This window comes from Chamaea fasciata, unplaced genomic scaffold (genome assembly GCF_029207755.1).
Source record: "Chamaea fasciata isolate MVZ Bird 193981 ecotype frontalis unplaced genomic scaffold, bChaFas1.0.hap1 SCAF_5, whole genome shotgun sequence".
Taxonomy (NCBI): domain Eukaryota; kingdom Metazoa; phylum Chordata; class Aves; order Passeriformes; family Sylviidae; genus Chamaea; species Chamaea fasciata.
In genome coordinates, this window is record NW_027094090.1 from 74,214,055 (window position 1) to 74,235,638 (window position 21,584).

Sequence of the window (21,584 nt, forward strand, 5' to 3'; positions counted from 1 at the left end):
CACACCAATGGGCACAAACAAAGCAAAACACAAAACCTTCTGCCCAAAATCCTCTCTTAAAAGACCGAGGTGTCTATCTCACAGCATGCCTTGGGAATAGCAAGCACCAACCTTCACAGGAGAACATGAGTTCACAGAAGAAAGTGAGAGGAAGGACAAACTGCATTTCTCAGCCCTGCTTTCTTTATGTGACTGAACTGTAATGCCGCATCCTGCAGAGGACAGCTGGCAGCACTGACAGTAAAGTGGAGGAAGATTAAAGGGAAAACTAATTGTTTTGCGTGCCTTCAGTTAAATGAAGCAGAAAAATCTTGGGCATCTTCTGTGGGAGAGGCATCCAGAGAAAAACGCACCATTGTACATAGTTCAGATTTATGTTTGTACCTGAATGAATTCCTCAAGTACAAGCAAACAGCAAAGCCTCCCAAGGAGCCCTAACAGGCTATTATGGAGCACTTGAAGGATCCTGTTGATAAATTAATTTCTTTTTCATTGTACTTTCAACACCTCATCCGATCAACATATTCTGCCCCTCCAAAACTGCCAAGTCAGTTTCTACTGTGAAATTAAAAGGCCACCTACCATTTATTTCTACACTTGTATGTTTCCTTCTGAAATACAGTCTGCACCTCCCTAAAGGCAGCGGGTCAACGTAATCATTATGATATTCGCTGAAAACTTAGTGTTCTTCAATCGTTTTGAAAACACACTAAAATGTGCCTTCCCTCGGCATTTACAACGAAGTGATTAGTACTGATCATTTCCGAAATTACTCGCAAACTCACCCCAAGGTGAAACTGTTTGTCCCATGTTTCTGTCTCTCTTAGGGAACTGAGAGGCTGTCAGAACACCCGGGGACATGGCACAAAGCCGTGGCACGGGGCCAGGGCGCTGCAGGAGCTGATCCCTGCAGGAGCTCCAGCAGGCCGGGACACACCTGCGCTCAGCCCTTATCTTTCCATAAGGAATTTCACCTTTCTCCCGGGGGAACGTTCGGATCGCACTTCGGCCTCCTTCACACACGGACTACCCCACCGCATCCCCCCGGGCCCCCCGGCGGGCCCCATTGGCTGCCGGCTCAGCTGCTGATTGGGCGGTGCGGAGGGCGGGCGCGGGAACGGGGGCGGTGATTGACCGCGGGCGCAGAGCAACTATGGCGGGCACGGCGCGGTACGTGCGGTTCGGGGTTGCTGCCAGCGCGCCCCTCATGGGGCTGGGCACATGGAAGGTGAGGTGGGCACCGCGCCGGCCGCGCTGCTCCACGCGGGAGCACCTGAGGATCCCTCACCGACACCTGTCCTGCCCCTTTTTTCCCTTTAGTCCCCCCCAGGTAAGGTGACAACTGCGGTGATGGCTGCCATCGATGCCGGGTACCGCCACTTCGACTGTGCCTATGTGTACCAGAATGAAAACGAAGTTGGGGAAGCGATCCAGCAGAAAATCAAGGAAGGTGCTGTGAAGCGAGAGGATCTCTTCGTGGTCAGTAAGGTATGGATTAGATGGTCATGGATTGTGGACATAGTGGTTTTACCGCTGGTGTTTTTAGCGTAAGAACATCTAACGTTTAACATAGTTAAATGCCGTAGCACTGGAGAAGTTTGTAATGTAAATGAGTTAATTCCTGATACTATTTTCTTGTTTCCTGTGCTGCCACACAGCCCAGACCTCACTGCGTGTGAAAAGCACTAAGCTGGCCTCGTTGCACATTTTATTCCAAAGAACAGGGAGCGTTCCTGTGCTGTGCAGGAGAGCACCCGAGAGCTTTAACCCAGGAATTCACAATGTGCCCTCTTTTTGTCCCCAGCTGTGGTGCACCTTTCATGAGAAGCCTCTGGTGAAGGGAGCCTGCCAGAAGACTCTTGCAGACCTGAAACTGGATTACTTGGATCTGTACCTTGTCCACTGGCCTTTTGGCTTCAAGGTACAGTAACAGCAGCGCCCTTAACTTTGTTTCTTTTGGCTGGCCTAACAGCCCAACAATTGTTCTGGTTATAAAGACAATTACATGCCTGTTATCTGTGCCGGCACTCCTCTGGTGCTCAGCTTGACCTTGGCCATGCAACTCAGGCTCTTGGTCTCTGCCCCAGAGGCAATTGGTTGTGCACTCCTTTGATCCTGGGAATGATGGCCTGAAAACTGGAGAAACTAGAGGCAGCTCTCCCAGCTCCAAGCATAAGACAGGCTACTTTCCTTTTCTCTTGAAAATCCAGTGTGTATTCATCTCAAAATCACACCTTGTGGGAAGGAGGGTTGCGTTTTGCTGCTTCTCTGCAATTTTCCTTTGTGTGCTACAGAGTCAGAGAGCAGAAGAAAGCATTTCTGTTTTCCATTTCTCTCTTTAATCACCAAGTCCTTAATGCGGTACAGATTGAGATGACCTTGCCTGTAGGAGCCTTAGTGTTGTTCCACTGAGACAGAAATTTAAAAGGTGAAACTTCTGTGAAAGAGTTTAGGGCCCCCAAGATCAGTGAGAGTTGATGTCTCAGTTTGAATATTTCTAGTCACAACCTTTCTGTCCTCTTGTCTAATCCCTCCCCATTCTACCTGTTGCATTTGAGATGCTCATCTTTTTTTTCATGCTTTATTTTAGATTTATATTAACAGAGCCATGAAAATTATACTGTCTTATGGTGACGGCAGCAAACAGCTGCTAAACACAGTTCAGTCTTGGCATCTTTTCATAACTTGCACACAAAGGTTCTTCTGACTTTCCTAGTGTTGGTGGCTTTACACTGAGTGTTGCCATGGAACAACTGTCATTGCACACAATACCTCTTTTCAGTATATCTAGTGTTGTAGACCAAAGTGTTGATGCCCCCCTGGAAAAAGAACTAAACAGTTCTTGCTAAGTGGGAACTAAAGAACAGCACTTGAATGGAGTACATGTAAGACCGGAGGCTGTAGCTCTGACTGGTTTGTTTCCCTGTAGGTGTTTGGGTGAGCCATCACTTCCAGGGGTCGAGCAGAAAAACCTGTTCTTAGGGGGAGTGGCCACTGGCAAAAATGCCTTAAATTCCTTCCACTTCTCAGGAAGGAATGACTGAATGTAGACAAGAATTAGCACTCTTGCACTAGAAGTTTAAGATACTGTGGTTGTGAGCACTCAAGTGGACTTGTCAAGAGATTTCCAAGCATTTTCTTTGTCACTGACAGGCAGGAGAGGACCTGTTCCCTGTAGATGACAAAGGCATGGCTATCCCCAGCAACACTGATATTCTACAAACATGGGAGGTGAGTTCATCCCAAGTGGAAGAGTCACATCTTCTGTCCTCAGCAGTGGTGTTGGCTTCAGCAGTTGCAGAATGTTCATCTATGTATGCAGAATTAGTTGGAAAGAATTCACAGAAGCACATGGTAGCTTTTAAAAATGTGCTTCCCATGAAGAAAAACAGAGCACGTCAGGAAGAGTGTGTTCAGTCGTGTCTTACCCACTGCATGCTGCCTGTGCTCCTCTTTCTGCCAGGCCATGGAAGAGCTGGTGGATGCTGGTCTGGTAAAAGCCATTGGAATCTCCAACTTCAACCGTGAGCAGATTGAAAGAATCTTGAACAAGCCAGGACTGAAGCACAAGCCTGCAAATAACCAGGTAAGCTGCAAAGTGACTGCAGGGGAATACTTTTCAGGGATTATAAAGATCCAATTACAGTTGAATGAGGAGGTGGGAAAAGAGAGAACAAAGTAGACACAGCCTGTACTTTAAATCCCTCTCTCTGGATATTTCTTCATACAAACAAAACCAGAATATTTCATTTTTGTCTCACCTTGTTGAACCACTAACTTAGGAGTATTTTCCTAGAAACCATTCTCTCTGGAGGCATGAAGAATCCAGATATGAGTAATCATTCTGACATAATGATTGACTCTTATAAAGCCTCACAGAAAAAAATCCAAAAAGCACATAAAGACTCAGTAGAAAAGTTGGTGCCCTATAGAATTATAGTCTTGTATTGTCACATAAACCACCTGCAGGGTCAGGTGAAGGCATCTTGTAATTATGAAATTAGAATTCAGAAAAACCTCTGAAGCAAGAGAAAACTGCAGCAGTTTTACAGCTCTCAGTCTCTGCTCCTGGGCTGGCAGGTGGAGTGTCATCCATACCTTTCCCAAGAGAAGCTGATTGACTACTGCCACTCCAAAGGGATCACTGTGACAGCATACTGTCCCCTTGGACGTCCTGACGGGTAATTTCCAAGTGGGTTTGTGTGATTTAAGTCTGAAGCATTCAGACTAATTGAGTAATGGTGCAGGTGTATATATATCTATATGCATACATCTATATATATTTAATTAATGGGGCTAGATAGAATCTTTCTGAAGTGATTCTTTGTTGTTTCATCCTTTTCTCCCCCACTTTGTCTAGTTCTAAGCCAGAGGCACCTTCCCTTCTGGATGAGCCTAAGATCAGGGAGATTGCAGCCAAGCACAACAAAACCCCAGCACAGGTGAGTAGGTGCCAGACAGTGGATACCCCTTCCTGTAACACAGCAAGTTAGGAAACTATGTCTGAAGAGAGGGAACAGCCTCTGTGGTACCTGTGAACAATGCTGCTCTTTCATCTTGTTTACAAGCAATGCAGGTTGTCCATTCTGTGGCCTGCAAGATAATGCTACTACTAATTCTGGCCGTCAGTCAAGAAAATATTCTTGACTCATCTTCAGCTGGCACTCCCTTTCTCAAGTCCTCTTGCAGAAATGAAAGCCTTGTATATAGTGCAAGACTTCTGGGGTGCTAAGAAAAGGCCAAAACCAGAATGGAGGGGAGACCTTCCATGGGGCCTCTACCACTTTCCTCTTTGCTCTCCAGGCAGGACAGCCAAGGCTGCAAGGACGGGGATGATTTGAAATGCAGCTCTGCAGAAGCAGGTATTGCTTAGGGAAAACAGCTGTTGGAACGGGAGGAATGATTCAGTTATCTGTTCTTGCAGGTTCTCCTTCGCTTCCAGATCCAGAGAAATGTGATTGTGATTCCCAAATCTGTCACCCCACAGCGCATTGTGGAGAACTTCCAGGTGAGGGATCAGGAGTGAGCTGGGTGCTGCCCCTCAGGGGTGGCTTGGCAGTGATCCTTTATCACCCTTGCCATGGCCTCCTGCAGCAAGAGGACTGGGCTCTTTCTGTCTGTCTAGAAGTCAGGGCTACAGTGAAATCTACAGTGAAGAACAGACAGGGCTCTTGGAAACAGTATGCTGATAATCTTATCAGGCACTTTACATGTTCTTCTCTTTCTTCCCTCTGCCAGTACAGTCTGGAAATTCCAAAGATATTTCTTTTCCTTTCCATGTTTCATGAATCCATCACTTGTAACTAGCATCCTTTCTGATATGGGCTTGTTCTTTCATCTTGTGAATCTTGCTTCTGATTTGATTTGTTCAAAGAAGTTAAGTCCAGCTGGTTTTCTCTTTTTAGGTGTTTGACTTTGAACTGACTAAAGAGGAGATGGCAACCCTCCTTAGCTTAAACAGGAACTGGAGGATCTGTGAAATGGTCACGTAAGTGATAGTTTGTGTCCTTCAAACTCTTACATTTTCGATGATCTTTATTCTGATCTCACAGGAACTGGTATAGCTGTTGAAATTGGGTGTATTTTGAAATCTGAAATAATTTTGGGGATGAAGCATCTGTTGTTAAACTTCACTTTATTGACTGAAAGGCGAGTATAAGTCATGCTGTGTGTTCATTGTAAATCCATTCTCCAGCAAACTTTGTATGCCTGGAATTCCAAAATGCAGGTTCTAGTTGATAACCTTGGCTGTGTCTATATGGGAGAAATGAGCATTAGGCAGTTTTAAACTTGGAGTGATTTTTTTTCCTGTGGGGTATTATAACTTGATGTCAGCTCTTACACAGGTGGTTGTGGTGGGGATGACCATCTGCTGTGCAGTACAAAGCACAGCTGCTTGCAGATAGGCACCTTGGAAGCCGACACAGGAAGTCTTGGATGCAAGGCCACAGAAACTGCTGCTGTCTCTGTAAGCAGTGTGAATTCTAACTAGAAAGTATCGAGAAAATAACTTGGTCCCATCACTGTCGAGTCCCTGAATAATAGGAAAAAGCTGGAACTTGTTGGTCCTGTAGGCTGTTTCTACCCTATCAAATCTCTTAATGTCACTCTGCAGTTACTCAGTTCAGAACCTCCTTTGAAAGCTCCTCTGTACTCCCACTGTTGTCCTATATAACAATTATTTTAGCCTTGAGTAATCTTTCCTCTTTGATTTCCTCCAGGTGCAGAAATCACAAGGAGTACCCTTTCAATGCAGAATACTGAAGATGTTTTTTTTCCCTGCCCTCTCTCAGGCCTCCAGGTTCTAATGAGCTTCTACCATTGCCTCAAATTATGCATTATGTAGCTTAGACACTGTACCCCACTTGCCAGCAAAGGCACAGGATATGTGTTCAGTCACTTTGGGCCTTTTTCTTTGGTGAAAGGAAATTGTACAGTTGTTCTGAAGAACGAAATGTGGCCTATGGTAATTCTCATTACATGAGTGTCTCTGCATGGCTGAAATAGCAAAGAAGAAAACTAGGAGAAGGAGCAAAGGAGAAGAGGGAACTAGCACCTGATTTTATCTACTGTCTTGCATCAGGAACACTTACGACTGCAGGGTTAAGGATATGTAAGTGCAGGAGAAAAATCCATCCTGAATAATCATATAATCACTGCCTGAAGGTAAAAGACAAAATTAACTTTAGATTACAGCCCAAAGCTTTCTGGGAAAGAAAAATAAATGAGAGAAGTGTCCAGACCTACAGATGAATTGCCAACTCGTACTGGGCCTTATTTCAGTCACTTTTTTACAGGCTGAAACTGGACAGAGATTGATGTTCAATTTCATTCTTGACCAAAATAAAAATCTTTGGATTACTGCTGGTTTGGAAGTTCTATTCTAATGTTAAAGTTAACAAACCAAGAAGCTTCATTAACAATGTAATTGGAAATAATCATCGCTATTCAATTTTAAATGATGTCACTAGAGCATTGAGATGTTGTCTTGATCAAAAGTTAAATAATTTGGTATAACAAGCATTGACAGAGCAATGCTGAAAAGAACAATTGAGCAGGACAAGCCTTAGTATGGACTGTGGGTCAACAAGCAACAGGAGACCAGCATCTGAAACTGCTGGAAAACTGCATTGGTAATCACTGTGGACTGATGTGGTTGGTAGCCAGTGCTGGTATCTGGCTTTTAAAAGCCCAGAGTAACAGAGAATAGGGGGAGAGGGGAGATAAGCAGTGTTAAGCAGGTGTCTGGTACAACACAGAAGCAGGGGGTCCATGGTGGAACTGGAACTTGTTAATACTGAGCTGCTGCCCAGAGCCTGAGGCTGGAGCAAGTGTTATGTTCCCTTCAGGCTGTGCTGATTCACTGGGACGGGTCTCTGCTCTCTGTAACCATGTGAAGGAGTAAAGGCTTCCCCTGACATAGCCTCTCCTGGTGGAGGGTGCAGGTGAGCCTGGCTGGGCAGTGCATGGCAGTTTGGGTGTCCATATGTCATGTGTGCCTTGGGCTGGTGGGCTCGGGGCACCTGCATAACGTCTTCTGCATTCTGATCCACGACATCCACACCAGATCAAGCTGTGGGCTCTGACAAATGCATGTGAAGTTTGAGTTGTCTTGAACAACTGAGTGGTCAAGAGGCTTCCTTGAGAACAAGATGATTAACAAAAAACAGCATTTGTGAAGGTTAATAGTATTAGGGCCCAATGCTGACTTAGTGCTCATGCTGTACTACTATTTAACTCAGTGTGCAGTCGGTGAATACACTTAGACAAGCTTGAGCTACTTGCATTGTACATCACTGAGTTGTACGTGTGAGTGCATGGATGAAAGGTGCTTGACAGATGACAGAAAGGCTGAGAGACTGACTCACAGGAGCATGATTTGGACTTAACTGGATATAATGAACCATGACTGACCAGTTGGTGCAGACAAGAACTGTGGGAGGAATCTTGGTACGTCTGATGTGAAAGTGCCAGGAGAACAATAACTGGAAATGCTGGAAAACTGGTGAAACTGGTGAAACAGTGTGGACTGCTCTGGCTGCCAGGCTGTGCTGACATCGATCTAGCTTTACAAGCCCTCCATAAAACAGACTATGGGGAAATGACTACACCCATGCAGATATCCAAAATGATGAGGACACGAGGTGTAAGAGCATGTGTTAGTGCTGAGCCACTGCCCAGAGCCTGACAGGTCAGAGTTGGATGCTGTGTTTCCCCCAGGTGAGGCCACACTGACTCACCTGGAGTACTTTATGAGGGGCACACACTATTATACATTGTGAATATTTCCAGATACCATTCTCCTGTCACTTTATCATCCTCAGCTCATATGTACCAAGATTCCTTCAGTGCATATGTCATATTCTCCCCACCAGGCTTTTCCTCCACTGGTGCACTTGGTGAATCCAGTTTAGCACTATCACGCTGTCTGGTGTTCCCTTACCCCATGACAGATGCAAAAAGAACTTGGCCTTTGTACCTGATTAAAAAGGAAGAAGCCTTTTTTCTCAAATGAGGTGTGAACAAAACTTGTGCTTTTGTCTTGTGCATTTTGGCTATGAGAGACAGGACAACAGACCTCAGCTACCTTACAGCAAATGCAAACCTTCTGCACAAAATCCTTTCTAAAAGACAGAGACATCTCTCAGTCAAGAAAACATGGGGGAAAAAAACCTCCGACTAGGATAGCAGCAGGCCTGTCATGCAAACAGCTTGGCTTTAATACTGTACTCCTAATATCACAATCTTTCCATTGATTTCACTGTCCCTCAAACCAAACACCAAGAGTCTGAGCATGCTCAGAGCAGATTTACAGAGAAGGAATCCGAGGGGGGGGAAAAAAAAAAAAAAGGCAAACACTGTGTTACATAACTATTTTGTGATGTTAACTGAAACGTCACATCCTGCTGAGGATGACTGATGGTGCTGACAAAACACAGGAGGATGACAAAGACAAACTATTGTCTGCCCTCAGGTAAGCAGGGCAAAAAAAGAGCTCCAAAGCAGCTGGGCATCTGAAAGGCACACAGAGAAAAATGCACTATTATATTACCAACTGATGCTCACACCTGAATAAATTCTCCAGGTATAAGCATGCAGCAAAGTTCCGATGTAACACCTATTATTCTTCAGCAACTTTCAAAAAACATTAAAAGAAGCCTCTCCCAAACACTAAAGGTAACATTCTTTGTAAGAACTGCTTTCTAATTTACCCCTACAGAGGAGGTCACTTCTCCGCTCCTGTTATCACAACCATCATCCCACCTTGGAAGGGAGCCCAGCGCACACGGTGCCGCTGCGGGGTCTCGGAGAGAAGCAGCGCCGGCCCGGCCCTGCCCGGTGTCCCCCGCGGCTGTGGCTGTCCCGGGCGTGTCCTGGGACGGGGCGGGCACGGCTCTGCCGTCCTTAAAGGACTCGGCGGGCGGTTCTAGCGGGCAGCATTCCCGGCTGGAGCCATGGCGACCTGCGTGCAGCTCTACACCGGGGCCAGGATGCCCGCCATGGGGCTGGGCACGTGGAACGGGGTAACGGGGACAGCCGTCGCTTGCTCTCAGAGGGGCTGGGTGCTATCTCCTCGCGAGGGGTCCAGAGCGCTCGGGGGTGGGCAGGGAGCAGGGACAGCTCGGCTCGGTGACACGTCCCCGTCGTCATCCCCGCCATCCCGCCCGGGATACCCTGTCCCCCCAGTGGTCTCCGCACGCGGAGTCCCGGCGCTGCTTTTGAAGCCGCTTTCCCTGCCGTGCCCTACATCCCTGCCGTCCCCCTCCTGCAGCGCGGGAGAGGTGACCCTTGGGTGTCCCCAGCCTGGGAGAGGCGGCGGCTCCGGCCCTCCCGTACCCGCCAGGGATGCGCAGATCCCATCCATCCCCTGCTATCCCGACCAGGCTCCCGCGGCTGCCGCGGCCTCCCGGGCCCCTCTCCCTGCCCCTTCCCGTGCCACTGCACTGAAGCACTTCCCTGCTGCTTCCGTGCTGAGTAATTGTAATCCTGGGCGAGGTCCCCGGGAATCATCTGGTATGGCTTTAGAAGACAATTCATGCGTTTCAAGCAAGTTCTGACAAAGAGGTTTGCACTGTTGTTATGATGACTACAAAATCACTGATCTATACAATGCCTAGAGACAAACATTGCTGGATTTGTGTGAACAAGATATGCCTGCTTTTCTTTGTGCACAGCTCTTACACACCCTTTCAGGGTATAAAAACACATAGAACTCCACACCTCCTATGTCTATGAAGGAAGCAGCTGACATAAAGTTCAAATTACAGGTGGGATGTTCTCCAGGATGAGCTGGGCTGGAGCACAGTATAACACTCCAAGATGATGTGGATGACTAAGGTGTAGACCACTGCCCTCCCCATAGAACTAAAATTCTCCCACCTGGGCAGTTTGGCTGTTTCTCTTCTTAGACATAGCACTGGGAAGTGAGGAGTGTTTAATAAGAGGCACTGCAGAGCTCCCTGGCACAAAACTTGGCTCCCCCTGGTCCATCTCTGGCAGTGTTGGGGGCTCTGCTCTACCTGGCTGTTGGCTGAGCCTGCTTGGTACTGCAGCTATGGATAAATGGCTGGAGGCTGGCTTCAAACCCAGCAGCCTGCATTTGTAAGATGACAAGAGCTTTAAGAACATGGCATGGAAAAACTCTACTTAAAATCCCATTGTATGTGTTTCTTTAGTTTTTTTTGTTTCTTTAGAAGTGGCCTGTATGCTTGGATTTTTGGGATCTTAACCTTCTTTTTCCAGTCTGTAGCTGGGCAAGTAAAAGCTGCAGTGATAGCTGCCATCGATGCCGGGTACCGCCACTTCGACTGTGCCTACGCGTACCAGAATGAGGATGAGATTGGGGAAGGGATCCAGCAGAAAATCAGGGAAGGTGTTGTGAAAAGAGAAGACCTCTTTGTTGTCAGCAAGGTAAGGTGACCTAAGATCCAGGAGAAAGCTTTGTGACAACACATGCATAGAGGGAAATTCAGAGCAGTGGGAAAAGGCTGTGTACTATAGTGTGGAGTAATTAGGAGAATAGTTCAGGCTCATACTGGAAGAAACTTCTTTTTGTCACTTTATTTTGTAGAGCATTATTTAAAATGTGTTCCATATCCTCCATGGGACTGTACAAAGTACATGTTAAGCAGAAATGGTCTCAGAAGGTGTGCTAGCTTTTCTTCCTTCTTCAGGAAAGAGCTTTAACCCAGGGGGTGACAATCTGCCTTTTTTTTTTTTTTATTTCTCTAGCTGTGGTCCACTTTTCATGAGAAGCCTCTGGTGAAGGGAGCCTGCCAGAAGACTCTTGCTGACCTGAAATTGGATTACTTGGATCTCTACCTCATGCACTGGCCTCTGGGGTTTAAGGTACAGTAATAGCAGAGCCCTTGGTTTTCTCTCCTGGCAGAGCTCCTCAGAAGTGTCAGGAGCACTTGCAGCAGCACTGCTGCTCCAGGAAGAGCCTGTGCCTGCTGTGCCAGCACTGTCCCAGTGCTGCCCATCCCGCTCTGCTCTGCCCCTGATCTCTGCCCCAACACTGCTGCCTGCAGAGTGTCCTCTGCCCTCCTGATAAATGAGAGGCAGGCCCAGCACTCAGGTCAGGCCTCCCAACTGCAAGATTGACTCATGCTGCTTAACTTTTGGCTAAATCATGCTTTCTTGCTTTGAGGGAATGAAGGCTGTACTTTGCTGCCTGACAGAAATTCTTTCCTCTGCGTGTTACAGAATCACAGAACAAGAGAATGTTTCTGTCTTCCATTTCTTTCTTTAATCACTGAGTCCTTAATACAGTACAGCCTGATCTGACCTTTGCTGCAGGAGCCTTAAAGTCGGTTCCACAAATCCTCAATTTCAAAAGGTGAGACTTTCTGACATCCATGTCAGAAGTACATGAAATACCTCTCATCCTCCATGTACTTCAAAGGAGCTGATGTCTCAGTCTATATCTAGTCTTGGCTATTTCTTTCTGCTGCAGACATGTTAAGACCTCCATCCTATGTGTTGCTTTTGAGCTTGTCAACTGTTTGTCACACTTGCAAAGCTGTCATCGTTAGTTTTATGTGAACAAAGAACTTGAGTAAAAGTGTCATGGCATAATACTCTGACATCTGCACACTGGATGTGGAGCAATGTGGAGATGTGGGGTTCTGTTTCTGAGTTTGTACATCTGGGGTGTTCTGATTTGCCACCAACTTAAACTGAGGCTCAGTGTCCCTGTGTGTTTACATAATACCTTGTTCAGCAGATGTGGCTCAGCCTAAACCTGCCTTAAATGTTCCTGGCACCTCAACAGGTCCTGAAAAAAAAAAAACCAAAAACAAAAACAAACCCAGTTCTCTCTTAAAGGGGTAATAGAATAGTACGGGAAGCTTGTTTGTTCCACAAGTGGTGTGACTTGTTTATCTGGATGTGTTTTAGTGAGTCACCACTTTGCTTGTCTAGGAGATAGACCTGACATTCCTAGTAGGAATGGCTCCTGATCAATCCTACTAGGAATGATTGCTGGCAAAATTGACAGGAACAATGTAGACAAATGTTAGCATTTTCTGTACTAGTAGCTAAAGCCATCATTATCTTCAGTTGCCCTGGTATTAATTTGCTAATAAAAAGAGTGTTTAAATCATTTTTTTTTCCACTGACAGGCAGGAGATGAGCTGTTTCCTGCAGATGACAAGGGCATGGCTATACCCAGCAACACAGATTTTCTAGATACATGGGAGGTAAGTTTAGCCACGGTGGGAAATCATGTTTTCTTTTACTGGAAGTCGTTTCCATGCTTTCATTGCCTTCGGCAGCCACAGAGTTCTTATGTATTTATTGCACCATATACAATGGAGCTTTTCAAAACATACATGCTCAGTCAAGCTGATAATCTTTAGTGAAGCTGCAAGCCAGACTGCTTGACCATAACAGAATCAGAACTGTCCTCACCACTGTTCTTAAACTGCTCAAATACACTCTACTGAAATAAATTAGATTGTGATCATACCCACAGCCTGCACTACAGCCCTCTGGTGCTGGCTCAAGAACACTAATTGATTATCCTCATTTCCCATGTAAAAATAACTGAGAGTGAATTTCTGCCATCACAAGAAAGGAGCCCTTGGGTTTGGGTGAGATGGAAGACATGGCAGAAATACACCAGTGTGCACTTTCCCCCAAGAGACAATCTTTGCAGATCCAAACAGTTGTTTTTCCTTGCCCACAAAGGGAAATGAAGCCACACAAGGAATCATTCCTTCAGAGCCTATCTTTTATACTGGTGCTGACTGTACTCTGCTTTCTCCCAGGCCATGGAAGAGCTGGTGGACTGTGGGCTGGTAAAAGCCATTGGTGTCTCCAACTTCAACCATGAGCAAATTGAAAGAATCTTGAAGAAGCCAGGACTGAAGTACAAACCTGCAAATGTCCAGGTGAGCTGCAAAGTGACTGCAGGTGACTGGTTTTGTGGGATTATAAAGATCCAATTACAGTTGCCCGAGGAGATGCAAAAAGGAAGAACAAAGCAGACACAGCACAATTACGCCCTGCGATTATTTCTGAGTACACATAAAGATGTTGTAGATCTGTGTCCTGATATTGAATAAAGTTGTGGTACACAAATTACAACAAGAACTTCTTAAAATACTTGTTTTGTTATTAGTGATGGCATCAATCTGTTATTAATAGGAGATAATTGTTCACGCAACCTGTGTTTTTTCTCATGCAGGAATCCACAATTCAGTCACCTAGTTGGAAAGGGAGGTCAGCTTTAACTTCTGTACGGAAGCAGAGCATTTACTGACACATTAGGGGCTTCCTGCTATCTACCCTGATTTATGTAAAATTTTTTAAAAAAGTGGTTTTATACACACATTAAAAAAATCACCTAGTGATTTTTCTTTGTCTGCATACAGCAGCCACTGCCCCTTTGTATGCAGGAGGTGCAGAAGTTTATCCATTCAAGGGGCCTTGGACAGACTCAGGCATCTCTTACAGTTCTAAATTCAGTACTTCTCGCATGTTCACTAAGAGTACTAAGTTCCCTCAGTGTCCAGAGCCTGCCAGTCCTTCCTCTGCATGTAGTTAGAAAAAAGAGCATGCTGAAAGGAAAAAAAAAAGGTATCTTTGTCCAAAACTACAGCACCTGAGAAAGGGGCACCAATTCATGAGAAAGAGAGCTTTTATGTCTAGAACACAGGGGAGAACAGAGCAGATGTAGCATGTCCTTCTCATCCCACTCCACATTATGGCTGAATATACAAGGCATTGGGGTTTTCAATATTTGCTAAGCTGCTGCTTAGAAATCTGAGAAGGACCTCAGAATATGCCAAGAAGCATGGGTCAAAGAACCCAGAGGTGAGCCTTATGAAATGCTCTTTCCCCAGAGCAAAGACCAAGAGGTACAAGAAATCTCAGGGTAGAAGCAGGTGCTGTAGAAAACTGTGGCTGAATAATACCTTGCAAAGACTGGCACAGGAGGACAAATACCAGTGCATAAGGAGATAATCTCTGCAGTGAGTTACAGCTGTATTCTATCAATCTCTGTACTCTTCTGCTGCAGATCGAATGCAATCCATACCTTACCCAGGAGAAGCTGGTGAACTACTGCCAGTCCAAAGGGATTGCTGTGACAGCCTACAGCCCCCTTGGCTCTCCTGACAGACCATGGTAAGACTGCTTGGCAATTTGTGAGGGAGCTGGCATGGATAACACTTCGAGCACTGAGACAGTAAGGGTACTGTTAGCTATTGATCTCAAAACAAATTTCTGGTGTTATCTCTCCTCTGTATAGGGCTAAGCCTGAGGATCCTTCCCTTCTGGATGACCCCAAGATCAAGGAAATTGCAGCCAAGCACAACAAATCCACAGCCCAGGTACTTGGATGCCAGACTGTGGGTACCCCTTCCTGTAACAGGACAGCTAATGACAATGTAGAGGACAGGCTGGCTCTTTGTTCCCAGTCACCTCTGGTGAGAGGCAGCAGTGCAGGGTCTGTTTTCTGTGTGGCCTGCAATGCACACTCTCAAGTGTGCTCTGTCATCACAAAACATTTTCTTGACCCATCTTCAAATGCTGGAATGTTTCAGTCTTCATCTCAAGTCCTCTTGCAGAGAATGAAATCTTGATACAAGTTTGGGTGAGCAGGAAGACTTGACTGGCCCAACACTGAATGGGAAAGGAAGCCTTTCATGTGAGGCTCCACCACTTCCCTCCTTGCTCTTCAGGCAGGGCAACAAGGGCTGCAGTGACAGGAATGATTGGAAACATGGATAACAGCTGCTGGAACAGGCTCTGCATTCTCCAGAGCAAGAGGAATGATTCAGTTGTCTCTTCTTGCAGGTTCTTCTTCGCTTCCAGATCCAGAGAAATGTGATTGTAATTCCCAAATCTGTCACCCCACGGCGCATTGTGGAGAACTTCCAGGTGAGGGATCAGGAGTGAGCTGGGTGCTGTCCCTCAGGGAAGGCTTTGCTTCTCTCTGCATAGCAAGGGAGAAGATCCTTTATCATTCTTCCCAGCTCCTGCTCAGGCAAGAACAGGCTTTTGTCTGTTTACACACTCTGCTAAGGGCTAAACTTAAGGTTACAGCTGGAGAGCAGGAATGAACCAAGTCTTTTTTTAGTATGCTGATAATTCTAGCAGTCACTTGACATGGCATCTTGTAAAGTGCAGACCGGAGATGAATTGCTACATGGTTTTTCACTGGCGCTTGAGTGCAGCAGCACACCACAAAAGGCTTGTGTAGAGCAAGCAGTGTTAAGAAAACAGTTGTGGTCTTCACAAACCATGTTGCTCTATTGTTAATTCAGTGGTCTTTGACTGAAACTGGTCATTGGGATTTCAAAAACCTAGACAGATTAAGTGAAATATGGAAATCTTGTAGATGTGCCTTTTGAATACGACAGAAAGATGCATCTCTCACAAGTGGCAGATGCAAGAGCCTGCCAAGTGTCCTGCAGCAGCTGGCATGTGTAATTGCAACTTTGGATTAATTTTTCTATTCCCTCTGCCAATCATTCTTGGTGATACAGTGACATGCTTTTCCCATGAAACAGTCATGTCTTCTAACCAGCTACCCTCCCTTGCAGACTTGTTCTTTAATTTTGTGGATTTTGCTTACGGCCTCTGGTTGTAAGAGGTGATTCCCAGCTGTTTCTCTTTTTAGGTGTTTGACTTCAAATTGACTAAAGAGGAGATGGCAACTATTTTCAGCTTTAACAGAAACTGGAGAGTCTATACAATGAGCATGTAAGTGGTAGCATTCAGGGTTTTTCTCCAAACCTGTAAGTTATAAATACTATATACACAGAGGTTTTACATCTAAATACTGCCTAGAATGCCAAGAGTGTGAATGATGAAGTAATTGGGATGTTCCAAGTGTACAAAAAATGCATACTGTAGAGGAAAACAAATCTGGAATGAACCCATCCTTGAGTTACAGAGTTCAGATCCCACCTTGGTGGCTTCCTTAAGCAAAACTAAAAAGGAAAGTTATGACTGAAATGAAGTCTTCTATTCCCTGCAGGGGCAAAACTCACAAGGACTACCCGTTCAATGCAGAATACTGAAGATGCTCATATCCTGCCCCTCTTCAGAGCTTGTTCTGATATTTTTCCTATCAATTTATCTAACTTTCTTATAGCATTTCTCCTCCTGCAGTCAGTGAAGTCACAGCATATGTATTCAAGGATCATCTCTTGTTTATTCTTTCTGAAAGGTACAGTAAAATTGTTCTAAAAGAATAAAATGGGGGCTGTAATCATCTTTTGTAATCCACATTTAGCGAGGGAGAGACTTTGAACTACACATTCACATTTTTAATTTATCTTGCTTCAACACAACAGGCTGAGGAGGACAGTTGGCAGTTATGGGAGAAAAATCTGAGAAATGTGAACTAAAGGCCAGCAGTTTTATCACTCCAGAAGTAACTGAGAAAGGAGGTTTTTCCTATTTAAGAAAAAACTTTCCATAGGGAAAAAACAAAAACAAAACAAAAACAAACAAACAAACAAAAACCCAAAAAAACTCCATAGGCAGAAAACACACAGGCGTGTGGTCGGCAGTATTTTCCAGCAGTATTTTCAGCCGGGTTTTCTCCTGAGCGTGTGGATTTTCCCTGGGCCAGGCACATTCCCCATTCCCCTGCGGGCAGCAGAGGGCAGCCATCCCTCAGCCACCTGCGCGGTCCCCTCCCCGCCGGGCCTAGCATGTCCTCTGGCCCTGTCAGCCTCGGGGCCAAACTCTCCTGGCGGCACCTGATGCCCCTCTAGCTCCATCCACCTCCCCCTTCAGCCCAGCCACCCATTCGCCTCTGCCCTTGGCCTCACAGCCCCAGGGGAGATCAGGAGGTATTTGCTTTTGGGGCTGTGTCACCCTTCTGCTGCCAACGCATGGGCAGGTGACCAAACACAATCATGAAGTGGCACACTTGGTTTCAAGGCAAAAGAGCAAAACCTTTGTTCAAGAAAATGAGCACCTTATGGACTTCTTTCCAAAATTTCCACTTTGATTCATGAAAATGTAATCCAAGAATGTTTGCTTTGCAGCAACCCATAAAACCTTCTGTAATCCCCAGGCTGAGGTGGGACTTAGCTCTGCTGAGATCAAATACACATTTTTATTGAACAATAAGGTATAATGTTACTGTGATGCAAAAGTTTGGAGCACTGTCTTTTTAGTCAATACTTTCTCCAGCACAGGTTACCCAGTGGCCATAGAACCTTCAGGGCTTTCCTTGTTCAAATATAACTCATCCACCAGCTGCAGTCCCCTTGGAATTAAGTCCTTTCAGCATGGATCTCCTTCAAAAAGTGCACCTGTGTCTCCAGAAGTATTCCTGAGTCACAGTACTGTGAGCCTAAATTCTGGCATGGGACAGGCTGTTTATATCTGTTTCAGTGGTCTCCACATTGGTCACCACTGCCATCCCTTTATGCCAGCTGCAATTTATATTCTTTACATTCCGCCCTGTACTTTATTGAAAGATACATTAAGAATTGTTTCACCCTCATTCAAACTCCATCTTTCACATAATCACCATCTTACTGCATATTCATTGTAATCTCCACCCCTTGCCCCTGCAGACCAGTGTAGTTAACACCTCACCAGTGCAAACTTAAGACACATATCCCAAACCCAGCCTTTCTCCCACAAACAACATTATCAGGATTGGCACTGCAACAGTCAACATATTTTCCAACTGCTTCTAAAATGCTTTTCAGGCTGAACTCCCAGCACTATCCTTGCTCATGCAACTAATTTGCCCATCTGCTGGTACACACCATCCAGAAAAACGTGTGTTAGTTTCTCCTTGATGTCTCAAGAGCTTATCAAGCGATACCAGTAGTTACTGTGCTCAGACCTTGGAGCTTTCAGGCAACAGCATCAGTGATCACCACTTTTTCAGGGTCCCTTCCCCCTTGCCTGTAAACACAACCCAGCAGTCCAAGCAACTGCAGGGCAGTCTCATCTGGGGAATCAGCAGGATCAGATGATTTCTCTCCACAGCTCCTCACTGGTGAGTCCTAAAGCCTTCCTCTCTTGGGAAGGGCAGTGCCTGCTAGTAGCAGAGAGCCCAAACTTCCCAGAACTCTGTTCTTACAAGGCAAAAACATGTATCATTTGCTTCGGTTTCCCAGCACTGACATAACCAGTGCAGGGCCATTTGCTGCAAGTCTTCAATATTCCTGCAATTTCATTCTGAGCAAAGGACTGTCAGCAGAGCAGTCACATTCTGGGGAGCAGAACTCCCACCTCCACAGGCCTATCTAACCTTGCAACTCAGGCTGCCTGAAGAGGCTTTGTTTTCAGTTTGCCATCAGCTTTCAGAAAGCATCTGTTCCTCTCTTACGAGTAATTTTCCTACATAGCAGTGGTCTGCCCAGACACCTCCTCTCTTCAGGCAATTGCACACTCTCCCCTGGGCATGCACTGGCTACTCCACTTCCACTGCTGTGTGTGTTCCCAGGGCCAGGATCATTGCTCCTTCCAGGGTTCTTCTCACTGCTCCCCTTCTGGGCTGTGACTCAGGTAACTGAGGAGAGAAAAAAGAACACAGAAGGACAAATGAGTAAATGCCTTTCCCTTCCCCAGCCTCTGTTTAGGCAAAACACCAATCTGCTCCCTGTCCTCCTCTCCACCCCAACTTTGTCACCACAGATTACATCCAGGCTATCCCAGTCCCTCCCTGGAATCAAGAGTGGCTCAGAGTCTGATGCTGGGTGCCTGATGCTTCCTTTCACCACAGTCCTGCTTACAGTGTCCTGAAGCTCCTGGGTGGGCAGTGTGCTGTCTCCAGGGCTGCCACTGTCCTGCCCAGCAGGAGTGGCCCAGCCCACAGGACCCCGCTTTGGAGTGAGGTGCTGCTGTCCTTCTCATCGGGCAGGGGGACTGTGGGGGACACACAGGTGCTTCCCATCTGCAGAACTCAATCACGCTAGGTACAGCACCTGTTTCAGAGCAGCCAGAATCAGTCCTGACCAGCCTGGGGCAGTTCATCATTTCCCCCTGCCCAGGCTTCCCCTGCTGCACTAAACCTGCCCTTCTCACACCAATAATCACCACAGAGGGTTGGCAGGATCACTTCCTCATCCTTGGCTGTGCCCAGAGCTCGTTATTTCAGCAGGTACGATTAAAGGACAAAAGCATGAGGACAAAAAGTATCATCAGCTCTGAGAATATGGGAGATCAAGATACTCTACTGGGCTGATTTGAGCTCAGAGTGACAAAAAGGCTGAGGTCTTCTACAGTCGGGGCTGGCCAAGCCCCTCAGATCTGCCTCCTGGCATCCAGGGGTTGAACTCAGCCCTCACTGGGCAAGATAAATCTCCCCTCCAAACGAAGCAGAAATTCCTGCTGTGCTTCCCAGCAATTCAAGCTTGAAACCTGCATGCCCTCACCTCCAAACCCTGGTTTAAGCTACACCTGTGTCTGTCAGTAGCTCTGAAGCTGCAGACCCCTGCAGCTCTTCCCCTTAGCTGTAGAGATGATTACACCTTGCAACACTGTCACCCCCCTACTTTGCCTTCACGCTTTTCCAGTGGGCCACTGGGTCTCTCTGGTAAACACTGTCCATCAGGACATACCCACTTCTGTTGTTTTGGGCCCTGTTTTCAGATTCCAAACACTGCCTTGTGGTGAAATTACAGTTACTAAATACAAAGTCAGCAAAACAAACTGAAAACTCATGATATTACGCCTCCTGTTTCAGTGCACGTGGATCAAGGGGAAAAAAAAAAAAAAAAAAAGAATGCAAGACCCTCCTCTCCCTCACAGTTCCTCATTGTCAGCACTCTCCATGAAGACATGGCCATGTTACCAAGGACACAGGGCACAAGATTTAGCAGGCTGGCTGTCACAGGGTGACAAGTGCAGTACTTCTTCCTCCCCCAAGGCCCCCACCAGACCTTGGGGAGAGGCAAACAGTGGAAAGCTGACTGGCCTTACAGCTCTGAGGGGAAAGGCTCCAACTCTCAAGAGCTAACAGCAACAGCAAAATACAGAACTTCTGCCTGAAGCCTCTTGTGACAGGATGGAGGCATCTCTCTGACTTGAAACCATGAGGGAAAATTCAACCCAAACGGTAAGAGATAAGCACCAAATTGTGTAAAGGTTTTGTGATCCAAGTGAAAGGACATCACATCCTGCCAGGGATGCCTGATGGTGCTGATACAGAACAGGAGGAACATTAAAGAGGAAAAAAAACAATTACCTTGCTGTCCTTAGCTAAATGGAGCAAAAAATATGAATCTGCAAAGAGCAGGGAGAGGCACCCAGAGCAAACACTTGCACCTGAAGAAACTCTCCACATGTGAATAAGCAGCAAAGCCTCCCAGGCATGTCTGTTTTTTTTCCATTGCGCTGTGACGTCTTCAGCAGAACAGCAAAAGCTTGTCTGCAGAAGCATGAAAGCCAGTTTCTGATGTGAAGCTGCTGGCCACTACCGAGTTTGATTACAATCGTGCATTTTATTCTGCGATGTCCTCAGCACGCCCCTGAAGACAGAGGGACAACGTGATCATTATGCCATCATTAAAAAGTCACTGTTCCTTTTCTGAGACTTTCAAAACACTTTCAAAAAACCTCTTCTAAAATTCAAAATAAACCTGGGGTTTCTTTTAGATTCACTCTATCCTGAATTACTCCTCAAAGCCAGTCGCAGTGGAAGCTGCATTTGTCCCACTTGGCGCAGGAACAGCTTCTGGCTCTCAGAAGCCAGGCACACCGACGTTTCTGCTGTCGTGTCGCTGTACCAGCACCCAAGGCCACCAGACTCCGGCAAGGGGGGAGCAGCCCAGGCCACCACCCCTGTGGCGGGGACACGGGGCTCAGCGCGGCTCAGCGCTTCCATGCCCTGAGGCACACAACAGCTCTTGGGGCGCGGGGACACAGCTCTGTCTCACGGCCCCTCTGTCACACCCGCCCCGGGGCTGAGGCTCCAGGGGACCGAGGCGCTGAGGGCGGGTCCGCGTGCGGTGAGTTCTGCCCGGGGGGCAGACCCGTCTGACACAGCTCGAGGGCTGCCGGCCGATTCCCCAGCACGAACCTCCAGCCGCGGCCTGCTCCATACCCCCGGCAGCGGCCCCGAGCTGGGCACCGCCCCAGCACCCCCGCGCCGCGCT

General features: G+C 46.6%; 3 protein-coding genes and 1 long non-coding RNA gene across 7 annotated transcripts in view; 2 read left to right on the forward strand and 2 right to left on the reverse strand.

Annotated features, from left to right (window-relative positions):
* BPGM (bisphosphoglycerate mutase) overlaps nucleotides 1-1,013 on the reverse strand; it is a 39,466-nt gene extending 38,453 nt beyond the window's left edge. Inside the window, exon 1 of the mRNA XM_066184468.1 lies at nucleotides 975-1,013. The gene's annotated coding sequence lies outside the window, so the exon portion shown is untranslated. The remainder of the gene's footprint in view (nucleotides 1-974) is intronic.
* A 112-nt stretch (nucleotides 1,014-1,125) lies between these two features.
* LOC136290035 (aldo-keto reductase family 1 member B1-like) lies at nucleotides 1,126-6,861 on the forward strand. Of its 2 annotated transcripts, none has more exons than XM_066184473.1 (10): nucleotides 1,126-1,170; nucleotides 1,321-1,488; nucleotides 1,805-1,921; nucleotides 3,154-3,231; nucleotides 3,464-3,586; nucleotides 4,081-4,181; nucleotides 4,361-4,442; nucleotides 4,925-5,008; nucleotides 5,406-5,488; nucleotides 6,222-6,861. In XM_066184473.1, exons 2-10 carry the CDS (start codon nucleotides 1,351-1,353, stop codon nucleotides 6,262-6,264), a joined length of 849 nt encoding a protein of 282 aa, XP_066040570.1. In that variant the 5' UTR covers nucleotides 1,126-1,170; nucleotides 1,321-1,350; the 3' UTR covers nucleotides 6,265-6,861. The 2 variants fall into 2 exon arrangements, with proteins under 2 accessions (XP_066040570.1, XP_066040569.1); XM_066184472.1 differs by having other exon boundaries at nucleotides 1,134-1,228.
* Nucleotides 6,862-8,922: 2,061 nt separating this feature from the next.
* Nucleotides 8,923-16,711, forward strand: LOC136290033 (aldo-keto reductase family 1 member B10-like). Of its 2 annotated transcripts, XM_066184470.1 has the most exons (11): nucleotides 8,923-8,974; nucleotides 9,086-9,177; nucleotides 10,744-10,911; nucleotides 11,233-11,349; nucleotides 12,624-12,701; nucleotides 13,272-13,394; nucleotides 14,525-14,631; nucleotides 14,756-14,837; nucleotides 15,304-15,387; nucleotides 16,130-16,212; nucleotides 16,490-16,711. In XM_066184470.1, the coding sequence occupies exons 1-11, from the start codon at nucleotides 8,944-8,946 to the stop codon at nucleotides 16,530-16,532; spliced, it is 1,008 nt and encodes a 335-aa protein (XP_066040567.1). In that variant the 5' UTR covers nucleotides 8,923-8,943; the 3' UTR covers nucleotides 16,533-16,711. The 2 variants fall into 2 exon arrangements, with proteins under 2 accessions (XP_066040567.1, XP_066040568.1); XM_066184471.1 differs by lacking the exons at nucleotides 8,923-8,974; nucleotides 9,086-9,177 and adding an exon at nucleotides 9,418-9,524.
* LOC136290038 (uncharacterized) lies at nucleotides 16,647-21,578 on the reverse strand. Of its 2 annotated transcripts, XR_010720937.1 has the most exons (3): nucleotides 21,509-21,578; nucleotides 20,675-20,957; nucleotides 16,647-18,997 (listed from the first exon to the last, which is right to left on the reverse strand). It is a non-coding gene; the product is annotated as an uncharacterized lncRNA (long non-coding RNA). The 2 variants fall into 2 exon arrangements; XR_010720936.1 differs by having other exon boundaries at nucleotides 20,675-21,560.
* Nucleotides 21,579-21,584: the final 6 nt, after the last annotated feature.

Bases quoted from the DNA above. Each gene is read 5' to 3' on its own strand.
- LOC136290033 (XM_066184470.1), top strand. From the start codon at position 8,944: ATGACAAAGACAAACTATTGTCTGCCCTCAG. The intron at 10,912-11,232 runs GTAAGGTGACCT...TTATTTCTCTAG, and splicing joins ACCTCTTTGTTGTCAGCAAG to CTGTGGTCCACTTTTCATGA. The intron at 14,838-15,303 runs GTACTTGGATGC...CTCTTCTTGCAG, and splicing joins ACAACAAATCCACAGCCCAG to GTTCTTCTTCGCTTCCAGAT.
- LOC136290035 (XM_066184472.1), top strand. From the start codon at position 1,154: ATGGCGGGCACGGCGCGGTACGTGCGGTTCGGGGTTGCTGCCAGCGCG. The intron at 1,922-3,153 runs GTACAGTAACAG...TGTCACTGACAG, and splicing joins ACTGGCCTTTTGGCTTCAAG to GCAGGAGAGGACCTGTTCCC. The intron at 3,587-4,080 runs GTAAGCTGCAAA...CTGGGCTGGCAG, and splicing joins ACAAGCCTGCAAATAACCAG to GTGGAGTGTCATCCATACCT.